This window comes from Sinocyclocheilus grahami, unplaced genomic scaffold (assembly GCF_001515645.1).
Source record: "Sinocyclocheilus grahami isolate Dianchi unplaced genomic scaffold, SAMN03320097.WGS_v1.1 scaffold726.1, whole genome shotgun sequence".
Lineage (NCBI taxonomy): Eukaryota > Metazoa > Chordata > Actinopteri > Cypriniformes > Cyprinidae > Sinocyclocheilus > Sinocyclocheilus grahami.
In genome coordinates this window covers 95,684-112,636 of record NW_015505905.1, presented here as the reverse complement: position 1 = coordinate 112,636, position 16,953 = coordinate 95,684, and the positions used below count along the sequence as shown (strand labels likewise).

The 16,953-nt window shown below is 37.8% G+C and overlaps 1 protein-coding gene across 1 annotated transcript in view; it reads left to right on the top strand.

The window, feature by feature from the left end:
* Positions 1-16,953, top strand: part of LOC107560414 (tubulin polyglutamylase TTLL7-like) — a 103,365-nt gene that overhangs the window by 49,885 nt on the left and 36,527 nt on the right. Inside the window, exons 8-13 of the mRNA XM_016244594.1 lie at positions 1,997-2,091; positions 3,941-4,088; positions 5,592-5,665; positions 8,579-8,718; positions 13,583-13,731; positions 14,886-14,972. Coding sequence (XP_016100080.1) covers positions 1,997-2,091; positions 3,941-4,088; positions 5,592-5,665; positions 8,579-8,718; positions 13,583-13,731; positions 14,886-14,972 — 693 coding nt within the window. The remainder of the gene's footprint in view (positions 1-1,996; positions 2,092-3,940; positions 4,089-5,591; positions 5,666-8,578; positions 8,719-13,582; positions 13,732-14,885; positions 14,973-16,953) is intronic.

Genomic DNA, 16,953 nt, shown 5'->3' with positions numbered 1-16,953 from the left:
GCACATTTGGGCGGCATTATGCTAATATTTCCACATAGTGAGGTAGATATGTGGGGGCGTGTTAGAACGAGCCGTTTTAAGGGGGCGTGGCAGTCTTAACTTTGATAAAGAATATCTCTTTGGTTTTGAGACTTTAGTCTTTGCAACTTCAGGGATCTTATCTATGCACAAACAGCTTGTAACACTCCAAAGAGAAAGGAAAACTTGAAATCGCATCATATGACCCCTTTAATGTCTTTGTTCCATTCAGACTTCATATTTAATAAACAACAACAGATTCTTTCAATTTTTTTTGTCACGTAACAATCAAGCCAAGAAAATCACAGGCTTTAGTGGTCATGATTTTACAGTTTTATAGACCAATTTCGGTGTTTGCAAAAAGTGATTAGGTTGTTTGTGGGCGGAGCCTATCTGGTGGCAGAAAATGACAGTTTTAAAGTAGCAGTCTATGGAAGCCATGGAATAAAAGAATAAAAAAAAAAGAGGTAATTTTGAGTTTATATTTCAAAATTCTGACTTTTTTTCTCACAATTCTGGTATCGGCTCAGAATCACAAGTTTATATCCCACACTTCTGCCTTTTTTTCCCCTCAGAACTCACAATTGTTGAGTTAAATGGAGTTATAAAGTCCTTACTATGATATATAAACTTGCATTTGAGAGAAAAACTCAGAATTTTTACATAAAATAGGTAAATATTATGTGAAATGTTGTTGTTCATGCTGTAGGGCTAATACAATATGTCCCCTATGAACTGCATATGCGAATATTATGCAGACCTATTGTTTAAATCAAATTTACGCTCTAAAAAGTAGGGTGATCATAGGAGGTTTCATCCATAGTCTGTCCGTTTAAATATCTGTGTTTAGCTTCAAATAGCATCTTTGACGACATTATTCTATAAAAATGATTTGCATTCCGATTCTGACATCCCACGGCACAACAATAGATTTTTTCTCCTATTCCATGGATTTTACTTGTTTCCCTCTACTTGTTAACAGTGTTTTTCTGCCACCACAATGCGCGCGCAGCTGCAAGTGACATAACTGTGGCGTCTACTCCAAATTGGTCTATGGAGCGCATCTTTTCTTTTTTTATGATATGCCTTTGACGTTGTGTCACACAACTCAAATGTATCTAGACATGCAGGCTTCCATGTTTTGATTTAATGGCACCACATATGCACTGATATGTCAGTTGTCTGGTAATCACTGGCTGCGCTTTGAAAGCTCAGCAGCAAACAAGATCAAAGTTGCATTTGTTTGAAATCGAGTCTCGCTTGACCAGCATGCAGTGCTTCACTCCATAGAGGTCATCATTTGCTCACCCTCATGTTGCTCGAAACCTATGTGAGTTTCTTGATTCTGGGGAACAATATTTGAAGATTTACAATGAGCAGACAATGAAGCTTTCATGATAGAAAAACATGACATAAAACGTGTACCATATTCCAAGTCATCTAAAACCATACAATAGTTTTGTGTGATTAAAATTTAAGTCAATATTAAATGAAAATCATGACATCTGCCCTACCTCTTCTTGGTGAGTTCATAGGGTTATAAGAGAAGTGGCAGTGTTGCCTAATTCGTGTTCCTTTTCGATTCATTTTTTTTTAGTTGGTTCACAATGATCCATTCACAAATCAGACTGAACGGGTTCCTGAGTAACTGACTAATTGATCCGGTCTCTGCAGTTCCTTGTGAAGTCACATAATGATGTACATTTCGGTTTCTAACACAAAGCTGTCATATAGTTTCAGAAGACTTGGAGCCACTCTGTATTGTTCTAGACATCAATGGCAGTTGTGGTTAATGGGACACTAAACCAGATTTAGTTTTTATGAGCGCTGATGGCCTGAGATTTCAATAATGGGTGACTGCTTCTATGTGGCTTCTCAGTCCTCCTTAAAAGATGAATATTGCTTCAGGTTTTTGATGGAATCAAAAAAGAAAACAATATGAAAACAAAAACATCTCTCTTTTTTCCCCCCTCTACAGATCAATCGTGCCCCGAGTTTTGGGACAGATCAAAAGATTGATTACGATGTGAAGAAGGGGGTTTTGATCAACACCCTGAAACTGCTCAACATCAGGTATGAAGCAATGCTCTCTCCAGAGTCCCATTAGAAAGAGAAAGAAAGAGTTAGTCAGAAATCTCTCTCTCCATTCCCAGCTGTCCACCAGTCTTAAGTGTTTTCGAAAATATTGATTTCTTGATCTCTAGAAGTTACTTGAAACTCATTGATGGGTCCACATGCACTTGGTTTTACTGCTACTGTTTGATTTGGAAGAAGAATTTTGGACACTTAAGCCACACTTAAAAATATCTAAAGGTCACAGGTTTACATGACAAACTATCAAAACAAGTGACATCTTCAAACTAATAGTGCCAGGCCAACCTTTTGAACTATCTATCTTTTCACAGAACTGAGCCATTTTGGTAGTGACTTTAATGCAACTGATTCTGATTTTTAGTAGATGCGTGACATCAGCTTGTACAGGTTTGTTAACTAAGGACAAATTCAACCAAGATTTGACAACCACAAAATGTCACAATAATGTTCTTAATTTTGAAACAATCAAACTAACATAAAACAATGTCACTTGTGTTTTTTTGTGTGGAACGGCTGCATTTGTGTGAGTTTAAAGAAGTGTTCTTGGTGGATGAGTTGGTTGATGACTTTGTTGTGAAGTTCTAGCGACTCGCTATTTGAAAAAAAAAAAAAGTGTTATTTTTGCCTAAAGTTGAATAAGATGCCAAAAATTGTTAAAATCATCCTTTAAGCGGTGGGACTACTTTGCTAGGTGTATAAGTATACAAAGTGCTTTACTTAAAGTGTAGTATGTCTCTTTCCTCTGTGGCAAATCTTGGTAAATCGTGTTGCGTGATTCATTTAAATACTCTCCTCCCATAAATTTTGCATCTGAAAGGGGCACTCCTACAAATGCATAATGCCAGCCATGAAAATAAGTGTGTCCACACCTTTTCATAGCTACTTTTTAAGAAATAGTGACAGCAGTTTTTTAATTCCAAAGGAGGGTTTGCGCTGGCGCAAACTGTTAGTAACTCTGGCCCATAATATGGTCTCATGGCTATAATTTTGATCTAATTGTGTATTTTTTAATGTTTATTACTGTGCCATATAATCACCCAATACACTTCAGTTGTATGTTTCAGTAAATGTATTACTGTAAATATTGATGGTAATACTCATTTTTTTCAAACTGTTTTCTATGATCGTATTGTATTTATCCTGAAGGGTGTGTTTATGTGAGGATTGTGTGTTTTTGTGGGAATGTCGTGTATGTTCGCTTGTGCATACTTCTTAAGTTTGTGTGATTGCCTGTGCGTGTAGTTGTATGTCACTACACAGGGTTTCCTGTGATTGATTATCATAGACCTGGCCTTCAAATCCCAGGTCCACCTTTTGTACTAAATATACCAGAGTGGCCCAACAATGGTCCTAGAGTAGGAAACAACAGCAGCCAAACTCAATCCAGCAGTGGATCAGATTTCAGGATGCATTGCTGCCATTCTGTCTCAGTGATTTTCTTGGAAGTCTCCACAGACGTTTACTGTGTCCCAACTGATCCAGCTGAGTTCTTACCAGTAACATATCAAAGCGACTCCCGTGTTATTTCCCCAGCAGTGGCAGGACAAAACCAATAACTCAGCAACAAGGACTCAGAAGTGTGAAAGTTGTATCAATAAAACGAGAGGGTTCCCCAGTGGTTTAGGAGCCCACTGACCCTGAGTGGCCACTTCCAACAGCAAATTTGAAGGGCCAGTGAGCGATGAAATCTTGAAGTTCTGAATGCTGTCAAGTCGAGTGATGTATGGAGTCTCGGAGTCTGTCAGGATTTCGTCTGGGAGTTTGGGCTACTTTGAGTGCTATTACAGAGCATTTCCTTTTATTTTATTGTTATTTTTTTTTTACCTAGAGCGAGCGATAAACGACGGAATTTGGCCCAGCAGAAGGCAGAAGCCCAGCGACGGCTGTATGGACAGGGATCAATGCGCAAACTGACGGCTGGATCATCGGAATGGGAGAGACAACGCCACCTACTGGAGCGCAGGAGAGAAGAGCTGGTGAGGCCTGTTTAGTAATTAGAAAGCAACATTTTATAATGTTTGGTGTTGGAGCCATGGATTAGTAGTTTGTGCACTTGTAGAAAAAGAAGAACCCAAAAAGAACCCAAAAGTTACATTTTTGGCAACTGTAAAGGCCCTTTCATACCAAAAGTGAAATTAAGAAGGAAGTGTCTCTGCACCTTACTCCCAATTTCTCTCAACATGGGGACAGGAGAGCTGTCAGTGAATAAATGGGAAAACAAAATAACTTGCATTACTTATTTGAAAAAGTAACTCTGTTACTTTTTTGTAAATTTAAAAGTAATGTGTTACTTTACTAGTCGCTTGAAAAAGTAATCTGATTACGTAACTTGCGTTACTCCCAACACTGATAAAAAGTGGCAAACCCCCCAAAACCGAAAAAGAAAAAAAGATATTTAAATATTCATTTTCCGCATAGGTACAGACAAAGCACGTTTTCCAGGAAGTTCAGTAAGTAGAAGGTGCTTTGTGCACCAGTTCTTGATTGGTCTTTCGGTCAATTTTTTATTATATAAAGAGATGAATGAGGTTGAGATGACTGCAGGTAGGTGGTATTTTAAAGGGCAAAGCTAGACGCAAAAGAAGAGTGAGATTTGGGGATTGGGGGCTGAGCGAATATGCCTGTACCGAGTGTCTCTGCACCTTACTCCCAATTTCTCTCAACACGGGGACAGGAGAGCTGTCAGTGAATAAATGGGAAAACAAAATAACTTGCATTACTTATTTGAAAAAGTAACTCTGTTACTTTTTTGTAAATTTAAAAGTAATGTGTTACTTTACTAGTCGCTTGAAAAAGTAATCTGATTACGTAACTTGCGTTACTCCCAACACTGATAAAAAGTGGCAAACCCCCCAAAACCGAAAAAGAAAAAAAGATATTTAAATATTCATTTTCCGCATAGGTACAGACAAAGCACGTTTTCCAGGAAGTTCAGTAAGTAGAAGGTGCTTTGTGCACCAGTTCTTGATTGGTCTTTCGATCAATTTTTTATTATATAAAGAGATGAATGAGGTTGAGATGACTGCAGGTAGGTGGTATTTTAAAGGGCAAAGCTAGACGCAAAAGAAGAGTGAGATTTGGGGATTGGGGGCTGAGCGAATATGCCTGTACCAGCATTTAGCAGAGATCAGTGACTATTATAGAAGACACCCTGCTGCGCCACTGCAAATTGACCAGCTGACCTTTCCACAATTATAATTTTTGATGTATTAAAATGGTACAGTGGGAGTTAAATCTATATGAATTATGAATGACCGCCTGTATTAACAAGTGTAGAGGAGAGGCTGTTATTCGCGCCCACTAACTCTCAGACTTCATTAAGGTGCCTCGTAATATGGGAAACGAGTCATTTGGTGCCATTGCTATTGGGTTTTGGGTGGCTAAATTACACTGCAGTATAGCACTAACAGAAACGGGGCTTTATTTCTTTGTTGTTCTACCTGCTCCTCAGCGCTTATTCACTTGTGTTGTGTTTTCAGAAAGAAAGACTGGCCCAAGTCCGCAAGCAGGTCTCCAGGGACGAGCACGAAAAGCGGCACCTGGGGAACTATAGGTAGGGAAGCCGCTTTGACGATTGTTATGCTGTAAGAATGCCCGCTTACACCTGTGGGGTCTCTTGTGGCTTGGTTTGGGATGTGACTGTATGAAACAATTTCTTAGTCTCTCATGTGAGGACAAAACGAGGACAAGAGTTGTCCTGAAACTTGAAATATTCTGCCTTCGTAGGCAGAAAAGGGGGATAATAAGGCACCAAAGCATGTTAGAATCCAGTTTTGGGTAACATTCTGTTTATTAATATAAGTGAAAACATTACATTTGAGCTTTATTCCTGTAAAAAAAAAAATGTATACATGCATACTTAGGTCAAAGCCAAAAAGGGGTTTTCAAACATTTACAGTTTAATACAGCTTTAAAATCATCCCATACTTTAGATTGTGTCCTGTTTGTTTGTTTGTTTATTTTTCTGAGCAAAAAATAATGTCTGTCATACATTTTTACCATGATTTACAGAATGTCATTCAGTGTAACAACAAATACAATAAAAAATCTGGCATTTTTAGAAGTAGAATCATTAGATGTCATTAAAAGACTCTATTGAAGGATGACAGTGCAGCCCCCAAAACCTAATTAATTGTAATTTTAAATCTTTACCAACCTTTGCCACTATCCTTTGCCACTATCCTAAATCCACTAGATTTAGCCCATTTGTCATCAAGAATTATTATTTTATGTTTTTATTTATTTTTTAATCAATTAAAATGTAATAAAATCTAGTAGGATCACTTTTTATTTGACATATTTTAATAAGTACAGGCCAGGATACGTATGTTGTTTTATTTTTACATAAATATATCTGTTATGCTGAATGACAACGGAACATAATTTCACCCATATTTTGCCATTTTGGGTCAAATTATGTTCCATCACTTGTGTAAATTAAATTTTGATGTCTCGTCTTTGACCCACATACAAGGCCAAAGTAAATTATAGACAACATTATAGAAAATCTGTAATTAAATTCAAATTTATTTGCAGGATACAATTTATTTTCTACCTCACTTATGACTGCTAATTTGAGAGCGCTGGTCTAGAAGGACCAAAAGTTGTCAGCATTTTATTGTCTATATCTGTCAGAGATTGCTTGCTTCAGAACATTAAGTGACTCCAGGTCACTACTTTAATGTTTTGTAAAGAAGCCAAATGCTTCTTGCTTTTATTACTTTTGTCATTTGTTACATTCAAATTCAGACACTAAGATCAGCCAGACCTGCCATACACAAGCATCTTGACTAACCCTTTGTATTTACCATAGAGGGTGGCTTCTTCATAGAGAAATTGCAGCATTTAGCATCTTGCTGCGATTTTTCACTCAGAAAAAAAAAAATGCAGTCACTTTGTAATTGCAACAAATCGCTTCTTAATACGGAGCCTCCACGTCAGAGCCTCAGAGGAGGAATACGAAACGAATGCCTCTTCCTAAATAGGTCATTTTATGCCTATGCCTGTAACTGCTGTTCTGTTCAACTCTAAATAAAAACAGCCCAAAAGATGCTGAAACATGAAAAAAAAAAGTGTTTGAGGTTTGTGGGTCAGACCCAGATTTCAAACATGTGCCATATGCCGAAGACTAAGCCCACTTACTCTTACTAGATTACTTCTCCCACATAAGTTTGTCCATCGTGCTTGTAGCTCTTAATGGATTTGGTTCGGTTTATCGTCTGATCTGAACATTTACATCTACATTTACTTGAGCTTTTGATTACGTTGAAGCCGGAATCCAAAAGAGCCATTTTAAATGTCACACGCCAAGTGAGTTTTAGTTTATTAGGCTGAACTGTGGAAATATGTCGCTCGCTCCACTTTCACTGTTTATTTAGATTGAGGTGCCACCATTATTTTGGTCAGTGCTTCTCAGATGTTGGGTCAGACTGGGATGCTAACTATTTAATTGTGTGCATTATATAAAATTCTTTTTAGACAGTGTTCTGGAATACTTGATGCTGATTGGTCAAATGCTGCATTCTGCATTTCAATATTCTTGGTTTCTTTATTTGGTAAGTAGTCAGTCTAATAAGCAGGATCATTCTTGCATTCTGACAATCATTATTTCCAAATAAACCACTTCAGGATGGTACAAGTTCATCTTGACTCTACATTGTGGCTTACATGATCAACTTTTAAAGGGAGGCTAAATACTTCCCACATATTTTGTTGTTGATGTCAATGGCTATCCTGTCAAACTGTATGGTATTTTTTGCACAAATACATGTGTCACCTCTTAAATAGCTAATACTAATACAATATGTATTTGTTTAACCGGTAAATCACATTTTTTAAGAACTAACAATGAAAAATACTTATAAAACATTTATTAATCTTAGTTATTGTTAATTTCAACATTTAGTACATTACATTATTTTCGATCAAAAGTTGTATCTGGCAATATTATTTAAAAGACCTGAGCTAACATGAACTAACTAAGAAAAGTTGTGTTTTTATTAGCTAATGTTAATAAAGATTAATACATCCTGTAACAATATATTGCTTATTGCTCAAATGTAAAGTGTTGCCATTAATATTAATACATTTCAGGGTTTTGTTGGCATCATTTTGGTACCGTAGCAGGTCGCCATCTGATGTCTGACGTAAAAATCTGAGTCCTGAAGCTCAGCCAGTTGCTGGTTTTGATTATATCCCCGACCCAATATGGCGCTGATCTGAAGATCCATCACACAGATATAGGCAAAGGTTTACATGTCTCTGGCTTTTGTTTAGTCTTAACGTCTACTATAAAGACAAGTTTATTAATCGTTATTATATACACAGCATTAATGGACAAATGCATATGTGAAAAGAACGATTGAGGTTTGTTTAAGTGATTAGAAAAGCAGGCAGACCAGGCTGTTAAATCAGATAATCAGATAAAACTCTCTCCTTCTCTCTCTCTCTCCCTCTCTCCGTACAGACGTATTTACCCCCCAGATGACAAGCTGCTCTTGGAGAAATATGAGAGTCTCCTTTCAGCTGCCTTTCAGACATTCCTCGCTGGGCGAGCAGCTTCACTTCAAAAGGAAATGAATAATCCACTGAAACGAATGAAGGCATGTACCTGAGACGCAACTGAACAATCTTTTGCTCCTATTCCTTCTTTCTCTCTCTTTTCTACTTGCTCTGTTGCATTTAAAATAAGAAATGTGGACGTAGATGTAGACTAACTCTTGTTGTGGCCATCTGGTTTTCATTAGTGCAGTTTAAGGCAACCATCAGCATTGCTATTGCTCATTCATAGGGTTAGGGATTTAAACAAACCGTTTGAGCTACGGACATGAATGATACCTCAAAAACCACGAGGTTGCTATTACTATAAGCTCTGAGACTTTTTGCCTAGTAGATGATAAATCTAGCCCATTGACTGACTGTAAAGGCCATACAGAATCTAGACAATCTATAGGCAGTGTTGAGAAATCTGTTGCTTTTCAAACTAACAGCTACTCGTAATTTAAAATAGCTGAACTGTAGTCAAGCTAGCCGTTGTGGAAAAGTAGTTGGCGACACTACAGGCTATAAAAAATGTAGCCAACTGCAATTTACTGTATGTGGTACAAAAACAGCGAGGATCTATAGAAAGCCTTAAAGGCTTAGTTCACCCAAAAAAGAAAATTCTGTCATTAATTACTCACCCTCATGTTGTTTCAAACCCGTAAGACCTTCGTTCATCTTCGGAACACAAATTACGATATTTTTGATGGAATCTGAGAGCTGTCTGACCCTGCATAGACAGCAACGCAACTGAAATGTTCCCAAGTCCAGAAACGTAGTAAGGAGATCCGTAAAATAATCCATGTGACATCAGGGGTTCAACCACAATTATATGAAGCTACGAGAATACTTTTTGTGCGCAAAAGAAAAAAAAAGACTTTATTCAACAATTCGTCTCCTCCACATCACCCTGATGCTATTTTGGGGAATATCCGCTGGATGTAAACAACGTATGCTGTTCTGTTTCCTACTATATGATTTGATCTGAACGGAAACAGCGTATCCGTGTGACGTAACTGACACAGAACAGCATACGCTGTTTACGTCCAGCGGATATTCTCCAAAATGGCACTACAGGGCGATGCGGAGGATACAAATTGTTGAATAAAGTTCTTTTTTTTTCTTTTCAAGATCTCCTTGCTACATTTCTGGACTTGGGAACATTTCAGTTGTATTGCTGTCTATGCAGGGTCAGACAGCTCTCAGATTCCATCAAAAATATCTTAATTTGTGTTCCGAAGATGAACGAAGGTCTTACGGGTTTGAAACGACATGAGGGTGAGTAATTAATGACAGAATTTTCATTTTTGGGTGAACTATCCCTTTAATAAAAAAGAACTAAGTATTAACATTTAAAATAAGAATAAAGTCACTCTGTGAAATTTAAAGCTGGATTTGCAAGATATACACTGTTGTAAAATATGCTGTCTATCTTCAACAAATGATAAGCGACAGACTGGAAGTTATTCATTTCCAATGGAGAATAATGTGGGCTGCGTGGATTTCCGACCATATGTTTATGTAGAAATTTCAATCATTATTTATGTGGATTAGCTCTAGAAAACCAACCTGTTTTTCTTTTAAATGTACCGTGTGTCATTTGTTTTTTTGTGGGGTTTTTTGTCATTCCAATCATTAATTTTACCATGGTAAATAAGAGGAGGGTGACGGTTGCTTCATGACTCGCATGATTTTATGGGATCTTATTTTAAAGTTCCATGCGAAATGCAATAATCGTACGCAAATGTCAGAGGTAGTGGAAAGGTGGCGTAAAACATAAAAATTGTAATTACGAGAAATGTTGCAATTGTGAGAATTATTAAACCTCATGAGATTGACAGCATTAAACCATATTTAATCAGACTGATTTACTCTAAAAACACCATAATGACCTAAAACTACCACGTGACTAAATATGTTGTTTTTTCAAATACTACATTTAGCTAATAAATATTGTAATAATAAATATATACAAGGTCCGTACAAGTGTTTTTGAATTTAAATCCCAAAGAAAAGAAAACCTGCAAAGCCTCGGCAACTATCATGACATCTTTTTTATTATAAAATATACAGTAAAAATGTAATTGTTGCGTAATGCTTTAAAAGCTTTATTAGCTTTATATACAAATTGTCCTACTGCATTTCTAAGCAGTTTCACTTTTTTTATGAAAGCCTCTGTTCTAAGATTCTCTGTTCAGCTGGAGTTCATTATTGTACTGCGCAACCTCTCCGAAACCTCTGGATGTTCATTTTACAGGGATTTTCAAGGCCGGATCTGTGTACCCATGCATATGAATGTGGCATATTGTTGGAAGGGTTTGGTCCTCATAGCTCACATTGATGGAATCTGAAATCTGACTTTGGAGTGGGGTTGAATGGAGATGGTTGTTAGGCAGGTTGTAGTTTTGCGCCGGGAGCCGTCTGCTGATATGGCAGGGGAGCGTGTGAGCTGTTTCCTACGGCGCTGGTGTCTGGCGTATTTGGGAAAGATTCAAGAGCCAGAGTTTGTGCCATTGCCATGTGGTCTTTGACCTTCCTGTCTGTCAGTTTGTTAATGTCGCTTCAGTTTCTCAGCAACCCTGAGCTTTTAACATTAGGGCCTGTCTACCCCTTTACAAGTTTACAAAGGTTGGGAAAGTTACTCAGAATAAGTCATTACTAATAGCTAATTACGTTTCTAGTTTTTCAGGGGAATTCTTTACTAATTACTCTGTCTAAACAGTAATCACATTACTCTTCACTATGTACTTACTATTACTGCCAAAATGGCTTGTTCAAGAATCACTGGATTACAATCACTGGCCAAATTTACATGTCAAAAGCACCTATTTGATGTTCGGAAACTTGACCTACTCCATCATGTTTGAGTAAAAGAGAGAACGCAGGATAAATGCTATTACTCCTAAACACTAGAAGAACTACCAACAAGAGTAAACTGTGGGGAAACTGTGTGTAGCACTTGTCACTTTGTATATTCTTAAAGGGATAGCTTACCCCAAAATGGAAATTACCCCATGGTTTACTCAGCCTCAAGCCATCCTAGGTGTATAAGACTTTCTTCTTTCAGGCAAATACAATTGGAGGTATACTAAAAAATATACTGGCTTTTCCAAGCTTTAAAATAGCAGTGAATAGTGGTCGAGATTTTGAAGCAAAATAAACATTCTTAAGTGAAATAAACATACACATTCAGCATGGATTGATTTTTAGCTGTCACAATGTAATGCAAGTGGTGCAAAAAGGCTGTTTTTGAAAGATAGGGCAGTACAAACTATACTGGACCCGAAAGAAAGCTCACAGCAAAGCACTGCTACTCATTTCACATGCAAAGATGCATTTACATCTTAAAAGCACAGCAGCAAAAAAAAAATGCCAAGGGTCACAGAGAGGGAAAATGGAAAATGGAAAATGGTCATGAAAAACTAAACTATGTCATTAAAAAATTTGTATAGTATTGTGAAGTGATATTGTGTGAAACATTTTGTGGGAACAGGTCTGCTAAGATAGTTTTGGATAATTTAATTTTAAATTTCTTTTATTTCTAACTTTCCGAAAAAAAATAAATAAATCTAGATATCAGGATTTGTCAGATTAGGTTTCTTCTTGCCATAACGTAATGATAGGAAATATCTTGAAATGTCCTAAATACATAAACAAAAAAATACGTAAACAATAAATTCCAGTAGCATAACTGCATATATGGCACTTAATGTCCTAGTTTTTTGTAGCTTGTAGATAAATACATGGATTTATACATGGATACATAAATACATAGAATAGCTCACATAAAATAAAAGTGGAAATATACGATTCATATTGATTATGTCACAATGTCTTTTTTTAATGATTTAATTGTATTTTCATTGAACTATTAATTTTTTGTGTGAAAGTTTTGTTTAATGATAAGATTAAAGAAACATTCTTAAGTGAAATAAACATACACATTCAGCATGGATTGATTTTTAGCTGTCACAATGTAATGCAAGTGGTGCAAAAAGGCTGTTTTTGAAAGATAGGGCAGTACAAACTATACTGGACCCGAAAGAAAGCTCACAGCAAAGCACTGCTACTCATTTCACATGCAAAGATGCATTTACATCTTAAAAGCACAGCAGCAAAAAAAAATGCCAAGGGTCACAGAGAGGGTGGAAAATGGTCATGAAAAACTAAACTATGTCATTAAAAAATTTGTATAGTATTGTGAAGTGATATTGTGTGAAACATTTTGTGGGAACAGGTCTGCTAAGATAGTTTTGGATAATTTAATTTAAAATTTCTTTTATTTCTAACTTTCCGAAAAAAAATTAATAAATCTAGATATCAGGATTTGTCAGATTAGGTTTCTTCTTGCCATAACGTAATGATAGGAAATATCTTGAAATGTCCTAAATACATAAACAAAAAAATACGTAAACAATAAATTCCAGTAGCATAACTGCATATATGGCACTTAATGTCCTAGTTTATTGTAGCTTGTAGATAAATACATGGATTTATACATGGATACATAAATACATAGAATAGCTCACATAAAATAAAAGTGGAAATATACGATTCATATTGATTATGTCACGTCTTTTTTTAATGATTTAATTGTATTTTCATTGAACTATTAATTTTTTGTGTGAAAGTTTTGTTTAATGATAAGATAATACTACATAAAGTACCTATTCAAATTATAATCAAATACATCAATTAGGTAGAATCAAGTGCAACGTAGATGATAAGAAGAAAGGTGACACCTTATATAAACCTAAAAAAAAAAAAAAACGCATCTGGTCCATAAGCATTGAAGTACACCATGGCAATATCAAAAGAACTGCTTGAGCCCCCTCCAGAAGAAAGACTGTAGAGTCTTATGAGTCAAAAAGGGGTTTAAAGCCATTTCCAAGATATTTAAGTCCACTATTGTGCGTAATAATTGTTTCAGACGTCCAGGCTGTTCTGTCCCATCAAATTCATCCCAAGAGGAGAGTGCAAGCTGAGTTTCAGGAAGACTTGAATAAACTCCAGGGTATCGTAAAGGAATCTGCAGGAAGCTCAAGCAGCAGTCAGTGTGAATGTGCCACTGTTGTGGAAGTGAAATACATAATTTAAAGACAGCTGGAATCATTGACACTTTTTTTATGAAAAGTGTTATACTATAATTGGAATCAGTATTATTAATCATACTGATGATGAGTTTTACAGTGTTTAAATTGGCTGGTGTTGCTTGCCTGAACCATTGGCTGTGATTCTTCAAATGTAATGGAAAAAGAATTGGTTGTGTGTAATTTGTAATGCCGGGAAACTTTAATTTTGGGAGTCTTTAAATGTTATGAGCGCTTTTCTCATGTTAACTGTGCAGTGACCCCCATACTTCAAAGTCAACAACAGAGTGCTTTATTTGAAAGAAATGACAAGAAGAAATTCTACATAGATTATGATGTGCTAAACTCAAAGTGTGGTTCAGATACAGTGACTTGTAAGAAGGAATGAGCATGATTTATATTCCAGATGGATTCCTGAACTTGGGCTAAACACGTGGCTTTGATTTATGCCAAGAAATTGTTTAGGTGTCATGCAACGTACTGTTTTGATTTAGATTTTTTCCCCCCAGAAATTACTCAGTTTGATTACTCATAGTTTAGACAAGATAAAAATGTGTTTGAAATATTTTGGAATTAAGAGGCCTCACTAAAACTACATTATGTGTTTGTTCCTGATTTTGCAAAGAAAGAGCTGGCATATGTTAGGAAAATAGCTAAACCAATTATATGTTGATAATATACTACTCTTTTGGTGATATTTTATTTAGATATTTATGTATTTAATATCACTTGAGAAGGTTCAGTTAGAGCGTCCATTATTTCAACCAAACAATCACTGAAGGTAATTTCATATAAATATACATTTGGTTATAAATAATCAATATACTGTATAATCCATATGCAAATTGATAGATTTAGATAAAAAATAATCACCTATAAACTGATTCATGGAAATTAATCAAACTTACTAAAACTCCTGAAGCTTAAATGAACGATGCTATTAAAATCTCTGTCTTAACTCTCTCATACACTCACAGTCACAAAACAAATAGAGATCGAAATAGAGTACTTCACTTATTTTATTTTGACATGCAGTAAGATCACAAGTGAGGTACAAAAATGTATTCATCTAAGTGCATATCCACATGAAAAGGTTAAAAATGAAGACTTTTCTTCTGCTTTTGTTTGTGACTTGTTCTGCAGGAGCAAGATATCCTAGACCTCCTGGAGCAGTGTGAACTGGATGATGAGAAACTGATGGGAAAAACCACCAAACAAAAAGGACCTAAGGTATATATTATAAGGTATAATGTATATATACTGTATATACAAACTAGTGCTGTAAAAATTAGCATCTTAACATACATTTTCTTCCCAATTTAACGAAAAATATTAAATACAAATTTTACAAATATTTAACGCAAGTGGCCACCCCACTCACAACTGCTGCTTCAGTCTACTTTTTCTTTACAAGAATTGCATTTATTTAGACGTAGAATGTCTTTACGACCACATCAAACAGGAGACTTTTCAGACACACACTCCACTGTCAGTTACAGTAAAAATACAGTACAGATCACGGCATGCCCACTTTAGTTGAATAAAAATCCAAAATGTAGTTTTTTGTTATTTTATTGAACTTAAAGCCAGCTTAAACAATGCACAGTGTGAATTGCACACACATTATATTTCATGTAGCCTAAATCATCCATCCAGTGCATCCAACATACATTTTTTATTTGATTTAGAACGGGGTGACGTAGTGACCAGGAAGCATAAAAGCACGTGCGGTGAAACTGAGGGCCAGCTCCCACTGGGGAAGAGCAGTGTACACCGCATTACACGATGCCCGTCTCTCCTCAGTGCCCTCAGGAGATCGGTCTGCCAGCCATGCCGGTGTTCCAGGGCGCAGCGGTCTCTGGCGAGCGCTTCTCTCAGTTACCACCCGGAAACGTAGCGGTGCTAAGAGGCTCGCGACCTCCACGGAGGTCTCTAGAGCAGCTAGTACGGCTGTCCCCTGCCGGTTTGCCGCTTCAGTGCACCGAGCTATCCGCTCTAAGTGCACCAGAGGCCAGTCTCGTGAGACTGGTTCCCTTAGTATGTCACCTGGTGGTGTGGGAGCCCCTGCCAAGCATGCCTCCTTGGGTCCTGCCCTGAGCAGGCTCTGGTTCTATCAGTCGAGTCTTCCTAGCAGATGACGCGGGTCTGAGGACCGTCATTTTTAGAGAAGACTTCAGCTATGAGAGTCCTGATGCTATGGCTCAGGACCTCGGAGGGCAGGCCCCTCTGGGGAAGAGCGGTGTACACCACATCACACGGTGCCCGTCTCCCCTCAGTGCCCTCAGGAGATCAGTCTGCCAACCCTGCCGGTGTTCCAGGGCGCAGCGGTCTCCGGCCAGCACTGCTCTCTGTTACCGCCCGGAAACGTAGCGGTGCTATGAAGCTCGCGACCTCCACGGAGGTCTCTAGAGCAGCTAGTACGGCCATCCCCTGCCGGTTCGCTGCTTCAGGGCACCGAGCTAGCTGCTCTGATTACACCAGAGGTCAGTCTCGAGAGACTGATTCCCTTAGTAGACTAACGTGTCTTGGTGGGTCCTGCACACTGTAGAGTGAGGCTATAGAATCCATTTCTCCTCCGCCTCAGTTTAAATGGGGTCATCCCCACTAGGGTGGTTCCCGAGCAGGCTCTGGTCAGGGAACAGAAGTAGTTACTCTTTTGAGGATGGAGGCCATCGAGGAGGTCCCTCCTCACGTAGCAGAGTCCGGGTTCTACAGTCGGTACTTCACCGTTCCGAGGAAGGATGGAGGGTGGCGTCCTATTTTAGATCTGCGTCATTTGAACCGCTCAGTCAGGCGACTGAAGTTCAGCACACTCGCACTCAAACAAGTCTTGTCTCAGATCAAGTCCGACGACTGGTTTAGCACGATCGATCTAAAAGATGCACATGTCTCCATTCTTCCTCATCACAGGAAGTTCCTGAGGTTTGCTTTTGGGGGCAAAAGCTTACCAACACCAAGTTCTTCCTTTGGCCTTGCACTCTCACCCCACACTTTCACGACTCAACCACATCGATGATTGGTTGATATTAGCTCAATCAGAGTGGATGGCAGTTCGACATCGATATGTCGTTCTCGCTCACACAAAAGAGCTGGGGTTAAGATTTAACGTCAAGAAAAGTGTGCTTTCTCCAGTACAGAGAACCACTTATCTGGGCGTGGTGTGGGATTCGACCACGATGCAGGCACGTATGTCTCCTGCTCGGATCGAGTC